Source organism: Buceros rhinoceros, unplaced genomic scaffold (assembly GCF_000710305.1).
Source record: "Buceros rhinoceros silvestris isolate BGI_N320 unplaced genomic scaffold, ASM71030v1 scaffold17385, whole genome shotgun sequence".
In the NCBI taxonomy this organism is placed as follows: Eukaryota; Metazoa; Chordata; class Aves; order Bucerotiformes; family Bucerotidae; genus Buceros; species Buceros rhinoceros.
The window spans coordinates 6,151-13,310 of NW_010412519.1; the positions used below are offsets into that span (position 1 = coordinate 6,151).

A 7,160-nucleotide genomic window follows, 5' to 3' on the forward strand; every position below is an offset into this window, starting at 1 on the left:
AGGGAGGCTGTGCGGACGGGGAGATAGCGGCGGGCCCAGCCGCAGCGCCGGCAGGGGCGGGGAGGCGGAGGCTGGCTCTGGGGAGAAGCGCGTACCTAGAGCGGGGCGAGGCTGGCGAGGAGGAGGGACAGCGGCGTGCGGGAGCGGGCTGAGGGCTGCGCCCCACCCGCCTGCGCCTTCTCCTGTTTTTAAGGGTGCTAGAGAAATTCTGGGGCATGTTCCCCTCCCTTATTTCTCTCCCCTCTTCTTCCCCTTGCTGAAGAGAAGAATCAAGAAGACGTGAGGAGAGGGATGAGAAAGTGAAAATCTAGGATGCTGCTGGGAACTTTGATTCCTTCCCTTACATCCCTGTCCCTGCACAGGAATGGAAGAGGCATCCCGGTCCCTCCGGAGCGGAGCAGCTAGTGCCCTGCTCCCCGGGAAACCCAGCGGCAGCGCCCGGCGAGGAGGCAGCAGCTGAGCCTGGCAGCTAAACGAGAATGTGATGCTTGAAGAAGCTTCTTCTCACTTTGTACACGAGGGATGGCGATCCCTAAAGTACCTGGGCTCCTGCTAGAGCTCTCGAGTCTGTTATTCTGTCTCAGATGTGTGGAGGTAAGAAATGGTTTTCCTATCTCCTTGTAAGAAGTCATACGGCTCTTTTAATATCCTCAGTGTAAGTGGATTTGTTATTACTTGAATATGTTTTCCAGAGTGTCTAGGCAGCTGTGGTCTCTGGGAAAGGCTGGGGGCTCAGGGAGGGGTTTTTCTCACTGTGCATATGAGATTCAGAAAAGGACACAAGGTAGGAAAGCAGGATGCACAAAGGCTTGCAGATGCTTGGCTCAGGTTTCCTATGTTTCTCAGGCGTTGCAGTGGCCCTGGCAGGAGAGAGCTTTTGTTTATGTTCTTTGCTGATTGACTGATTACCCCTACTGCTGTTGTGGACAGATGATTTATAGCCACACGGACCTGGGGCAGTGACTGCAGCACAGGCTGTTTGTACTAAAATTTGGTGGTGGTGATGGTCAGTGTCGGGGGATTTTGGAAGCTGCTATGGGAACTGGCAGCAACTAATCTTTCATTAGGAGGGAAGCATATTACTTGGACTGCAGTTCTTTCATTCATGGTCCGTCTCCAAGACGAGCAGGTTTAGCCTTTCTTATAGAGCCTGTTACTAGTCCAGCCCATCTCTCTATTACCTGCAGGCTTATGCGTGTGTGCGAGTGCACACTAAAAGCTGGGAGTTGGGGGACTTGGACTGTGGCTCAGTCACCTGTTTGGTGGAGTCACGAAGTGTAGCTTAGCTCACTTTCCTCTCTTTGCAAAGAGCTTTGAGATCGGCAGGTAAGTCCTGCAGCATTGTTGGCTCACAGACCATTATGTGAGCTTGTAACAGCCTGATACATGAAGGTAGATGGATTTTTGACTGAAAAGGGGCTTTCGTTAAATGTTCTCTTATCTATCTGCTCATCCCCTTGTGCATACGCACCTGAGACCTGATCTGCTGTTTCTGAACAATGTCAGGAGTTCAATAGGCAGTGTCACATTCTGACTTGTGGAGGGTGATCCTGGAGCTCGGCATGGTTGTCAACACCTGCTGGACCATATTTATAAGCTTGATTTGAAAATGACATCTGTCATTCTTGTCAGGTATCTATGGGAACTATCTCTGCTTATTCCAGAGGTGGATTTGGCTTAATTGCAACTTTTACTCTTCCCCTTTTCCAGGGAGAAGTGAGGCTGAGAGAACTAAAATTACTGCATTTTGAAGAAAACCAGACCCATTTCCAGTATCTAGGATTCTTTACATGCACACCTCTGCTCTGTGAATTACAACTCCTTGTTCATACACAAGTATTAGAAATGTTCATTTAAAAGTATTTAGAAACTAATTAAACTATAAGGAGCTAGCAGAAGCATGTACAGTTTCTTCTTTTCACTCTGGGTCTGTGAAGGTCTTGCCACCTGCCTGCACACTGTGTGATGGTCTTGGGTGGAGATCCCTATCTCTCAGCCAGCAGTCAAGTTATAACCACCAAAAACACTGCCTGTGGGAGGAAATGCAGTTTTGGGGCTGGACAGATTGCTGGAATTCTGAGGACTTCGTTTCATATTTCTTGTTCTTAGCTTAGCTGTTTACCACCATTTGAATAATAATACCACAGGCTATATCACATTCTTACATTAAAACCAAAATCCTCAAAAACCCTTGCTGGATTTTCTTCTTTAGGTGTTTCCTACTTTGTACGTGTATGTTTATTACTATTTTAACAGGGATCCCCAGGGGCATCATCCCATCAGGTGGTTACATCTCTGTTTGTTGCTGTGGCCATAGATGGCTTGCCCTATAAACAGAGAGAGAGTGAATGGTTAATCATTATTTTTCTTACTGGCAACAGTGGGGTTTTTTCTAGCTTTTCTTTCCATAGGCATCTCATCCAGGCTTCCAATTCTATTGGAAAAGAACAAGCAGAGCGCTGTAATGTAGTGCTTAGATCAAGGATAAATCTCTGCAGGCCAGTAATTATTCATTTTGCTCTTAGTGGGCAGAGCTGTGATTGGATTCGAAAAGGAGCAATGGGGAGAGTGGGGAAGAGGCTGGTTACTAGGCTGTGTTTGCCTAAAGCAGCAAAAGGCTGAGTTGCTTTTAGGACATGCCCATGTTTATTTCATCAGATAATCATCTCTCTGCTTTTGCTCTGTTTCTTTTCCCAGGCTTTCCTGGGATCCCAGCCCAACCAAAACCATTTGCAGAGTGCAGGTAAGAACAAGAAGTTAATAATTCAGTCATCAGGCAGATTCTTTCCTGCAGTGGTGATCTGAGACCGTAGGTACGATGAACCACTGCTACCTGGCATTCTTCCTTTCTTTCCGTCCCTTCTTCAATCTTTTCTCCCGCCTCAATGTCTGTTTATCTCCTTCCCCAAAATGGCCAGACCGCTCTTTTTTCTTCATGTCTAATACCCTACTCCTCCCACATGTCCTTTTCCTTTCAGCACTTTCTCTGCATCAGTCTGTTTTGCATGCTCACCTTTCCTCTGCTCTAATAACTACTGAATTCTCATACATCCCCCTCTGGGGGTCCCAGCTGATGCAAAGCACGCAGTGTGTTTTTCAGGCACCCACCTCTTATTGCTTCTCATTTTTTGTACTTTGTGATTAACCTTCAGCTGTTACTTCCGCCTCTGGGCTTGGCAGTGGCTAGAAGGCAAATGGCATGAGGCAAAGTTTCTTTGTACCCTTGCTGTTTGCCCTATGTGTATTCGTTGCAGAAGAGTTTTCTGAAAGTGTCGGCTTCTTTTTATTATTCAGTGAACAGAGCTATAACTGTTAGCCCTTTCTGAGTCTGCTTTTCCCGTGTTATGGACTCTAAAAAGCCCACCCTCGCATGGAATCTGCTTCTGGTTTCCCTCCTTCATATTTCAGGATCATGAATGGAGGGTTTTCTTCTTTTGTTAAAACCATATTAAATTAATTGTTGGGGTTTCTTTTAATGAGATATTTCACATGGGCAGTGGTCTGGAACATTGGCACCTGCACTTCCCCCCCAGATAGGTTCCCTTTCCCTTCCTATACAAGTTCATGCTAATGTGTATCAGGAACATACGTACAATAAAATACAATGTCATTCCCCACCTTCCTGCTTCATAGAATGAAATTATAGCTAATTTTAAACTCTTCTCAGTTTCAACCAACATAGACAGGCAATTCATCTTCTAAAGAGCCTAGGATCAAATCTGTGAGTATCTTATTCAGGTGCCAAAGCAGGCGGGGAAGGATTTGGAGGAGTGTAGGCCAGGCTCAAGTGCTGCTCCAGAGTAAGTGAATACATGTACTGAAATCAACAGTAACGGGAATGGGTTCAAATTGTCTGTGTTTGAGCCCAGAGTTAACACATTTCAAAGGTCTGTCTGGCAGTTCATGACTTACAGATGAATTTGATTTTTAGATAGTGCATTTTATATACATTCTTTGAGCAGCTGCCTTGAAGAATGATAGAATTGAAATCAAGCGAGTAGCCATCAGGACTGCAGACGTGGGAGGTGTTTCGGGAGATCAGGTGGTATGTCCCACAGTGTCTGAGCCTCAGTGTGTGATGCCTTAGGTGATGCTAACAGCTCCCTTCCTGTGCCCAGTGTCCAGCGTGTGTGGTGTTGGACCTCTTGGATATTACAATGGCTCACTGGCGGTCACTGAGGCCGGGGCAGAGTGTCTCAACTGGGCAGAGTTCCCCGATTATGTTCAGCAGTACCCAGACCGTGGCTTGGGTGACCACAACCACTGCAGGAACCCGGACGGGGGAACTACACCCTGGTGCTTCTACCGGCTTGTGTCAGGGGCCATTGGCTGGGCTAACTGCGACTGTAACCAAGGTAAGGGCTGCTGTCTCCTGGCCAGTACCCAGCTGCACTGTCTTGGTGAACTCAGGCCAGAAATGTGTGCTGCAAAGACTTGCAAGCAGCAGGTGGGACACGCTATGAAAGAAGAACAGTACATTAACTGTCCCAAATTGTCAAAATCATTAGGACTAGAGGCTAGCCTGTGTGGGAGAAGAACGTCTGTACATAGTAGGGGGTGGATTTAAGCTGCTGTGGCCATAATGCCCTGTATAGATGTTTTTATTCTCATACAAGGAAAGGTCTTTTTTTTGTTGGTTTTTTTTTATACTGTTAACTTATGCTACTTTGAAAACGGTTAAGTTATGTGGAAAACAACCCACTCCTGCTCCTTAAGTGTCCATACCAAAGCTCTCCCTGTTAAAGTGTAGCAGTTCAAATATAATTAGGAAAAATCTGTGGTAAGGTAGGACACAGTCTTGCTTTAAAATTCCTCACAGTGCTGACACAAGGTCTGCTGCTTACTCTGAGGTGTGCGAGGGAGCTGAGCTCTGTCAGTGCACTGACTCCAGCACCGCATTCTTTAAAATGTTTTGTTTGTCCTTCTGTTTCCTGACCTTCCTTGCTTTTCCCACATTTTGCAGAACAGATGAAGTACCAGTTTAATACATTAAATGACAGAGTCTTTTCCCTTGCCAGTGGAAGCACTTTCAAAGATGGCTTCATCAAAGTGAAGGATGCAGATGTAGTTGTGCTGCGTGCCTGCACTGAGCTACTGCAGCAGAAGGTGCATCTTTCTCCCAATGCATAACTGAACAAGGAGATGTGCTTTCGAAACAGTGGTAGATATTTGTGGTGCAGTGGAGATTGGAAGGGTGTTTACATTGGCACTTGCTTTTCTTAGAGAAATCAAAGAGGTTTCACCTGCTGTTACTGAACATCTAGCTGTAGCAACAGTGACTCTCATAGGTGAGGTGGTTGATGGAAAATCAGTGGAGTGTCAGAAGGAATTAGAGCCCTTCCATTTCCATACACCTTTTCAAGGCAACGTGTAAAATCAGCCCCATTTCAGAGAAAGATAATCCAGGAGCTGTGCAGAAGCCAAGTTTCCTGCTGTTATTACCATGGCTTTGAAAAGAACATAGATAGCACCAGCCATCTTCCCGAGCAGCTTTTACTGGACCCAGGAAGGTGCCACGCTTTCATACAAGTCACTTCAGTGACAGCACCAGCAAAACAGGGTGAGAGAAGCCAAGTGCAGTTCAGCTCAGCTATGTGCCAGTCTAAGACATGCTGGTCTGAAACCTCCATCGGAAGAGAGCAGCTTTGTTGTTTTTCTTTCCTTTCGTTTGGAAGGTGCTGTGCGGTTGGCTGAAGATAGTACTGTGGAGCTGTACTTCAATGGACTCTGGGGCACCATCTGTGCTGACCACTGGGCTGACTGGGATGCCAGTGTTGTCTGCAGGCAACTAGGTCTCAGGTGGGAACCTCAGTCTGAATGCGAAAGTTACGTGCTCATGTGACCTTTGAAAGAACAGCCTCTGTCATTGCTGTCCCTCCAGCATAGTGTGTTGGCTGGGGGAGAGGAGTTGGTTTCTTGGGCTCATTTCCCACTTACCAGGGTCCTTTCATATTGTTTTCTTTCTGTGGCTATGCCCAACCTCAATCAGCATTTGCAAGAATTTTTTCAAACAGTAGTTTCTGCTTGGTGCTCCGGTCTATGATGAGCGAGCTGTGAGATCGTATCCCCTTTTTAGTATTACCAGCTGGAGTTACCCTAGTGATCCAACACAAATTTAGAGAGCATGAATCCTCTTGTGAATCTGTGATTTGGATCTTCACACTTCCAAACAGCAAGGAGATACGATCCACGCAGAGGGAAGAGGGTGATTCAGGATGTTTGAGTCTGTTGATGAGTTCGTTCATCACTCTCAAACAAGGGTGCCATTTCTGACCAGACCAACTCCTCTGGACTAAGTAGGAACACAAAATGGGTTAGGTGGTGGGAACTGCTTGGCACTTGCTTGTGTTTTCCTATTGGATTCTCAATGGCCACCCCGTTACGCACTCCCAGTCAGCTGGGCTCACTGGGTTGTAAAATGGCACAACTGGACTGAGGAGTCGCAAAAACTGAAGGGAACTTGTGAGTCAAGCAGTGCTATGGCTGTTCCATTGCTTTGTTGCGTTCTTTGTACCAGCGAGATCGGCACAGCTGGGAAGAAGAGTCATCCCGGACTGTGGCCTGTTCCCCTGCACCTGCAGTCAGCAAACTGCCATGGGGATGAGAAAGCGCTGCTGCAGTGTGGCTATCGGGAAGCTACGTCAGGAGCTTGTAACCAGGGGAGTGCCATGGTAACCTGTGTCCCTCCAGAAGGTAAGTCTCCCTGTTTCTTGCATCAGTGTTGGTAATAAGATGTAAAATCTAATGTCATGAAGCCGTGGAGAGCAAATCATAGGAGCATGTTCTTATTTCACCTGCTATACAGGTGGTGATCTTCCTTTCAGTGAAAAATTATCCATCCTTTCCCAATCCCCAGAAGTAGCAGGCATACTTCTACAGTCTGAAAGATGGCTGTTGTGTATGACCACATCCCCTTTTTATCAAACCAGGTGTTTGTCTGCAGGCAGCAAAGTTCTAGTCACCGTAGCAGCCAGCTGAAGAGCCGTTCCTGGACCAGCAGTACCCTGTACTGTGGACTGCAATCACGCATGTTTCTGTGAGGTCTAGAGGGAAGGATGTGGTAGGGTGGGATGAGAGCATCCCAGGAGCTCCTCTGGCTGGGGAATGGTTCTACACCCTGAACTGCTGGATGGGCTTTGTCTCATTCTGTTGTGCTTTCT

At 46.9% G+C, this 7,160-nt stretch overlaps 1 protein-coding gene across 1 annotated transcript in view; it reads left to right on the top strand.

The window, feature by feature from the left end:
• The first annotated feature begins 522 nt into the window (after positions 1-522).
• LOC104493713 (neurotrypsin-like) overlaps positions 523-7,160 on the top strand; it is a 15,798-nt gene continuing 9,160 nt past the window's right edge. The window contains exons 1-5 of the mRNA XM_010136442.1: positions 523-594; positions 2,698-2,743; positions 4,119-4,355; positions 5,676-5,799; positions 6,518-6,694. Coding sequence (XP_010134744.1) covers positions 523-594; positions 2,698-2,743; positions 4,119-4,355; positions 5,676-5,799; positions 6,518-6,694 — 656 coding nt within the window. The remainder of the gene's footprint in view (positions 595-2,697; positions 2,744-4,118; positions 4,356-5,675; positions 5,800-6,517; positions 6,695-7,160) is intronic.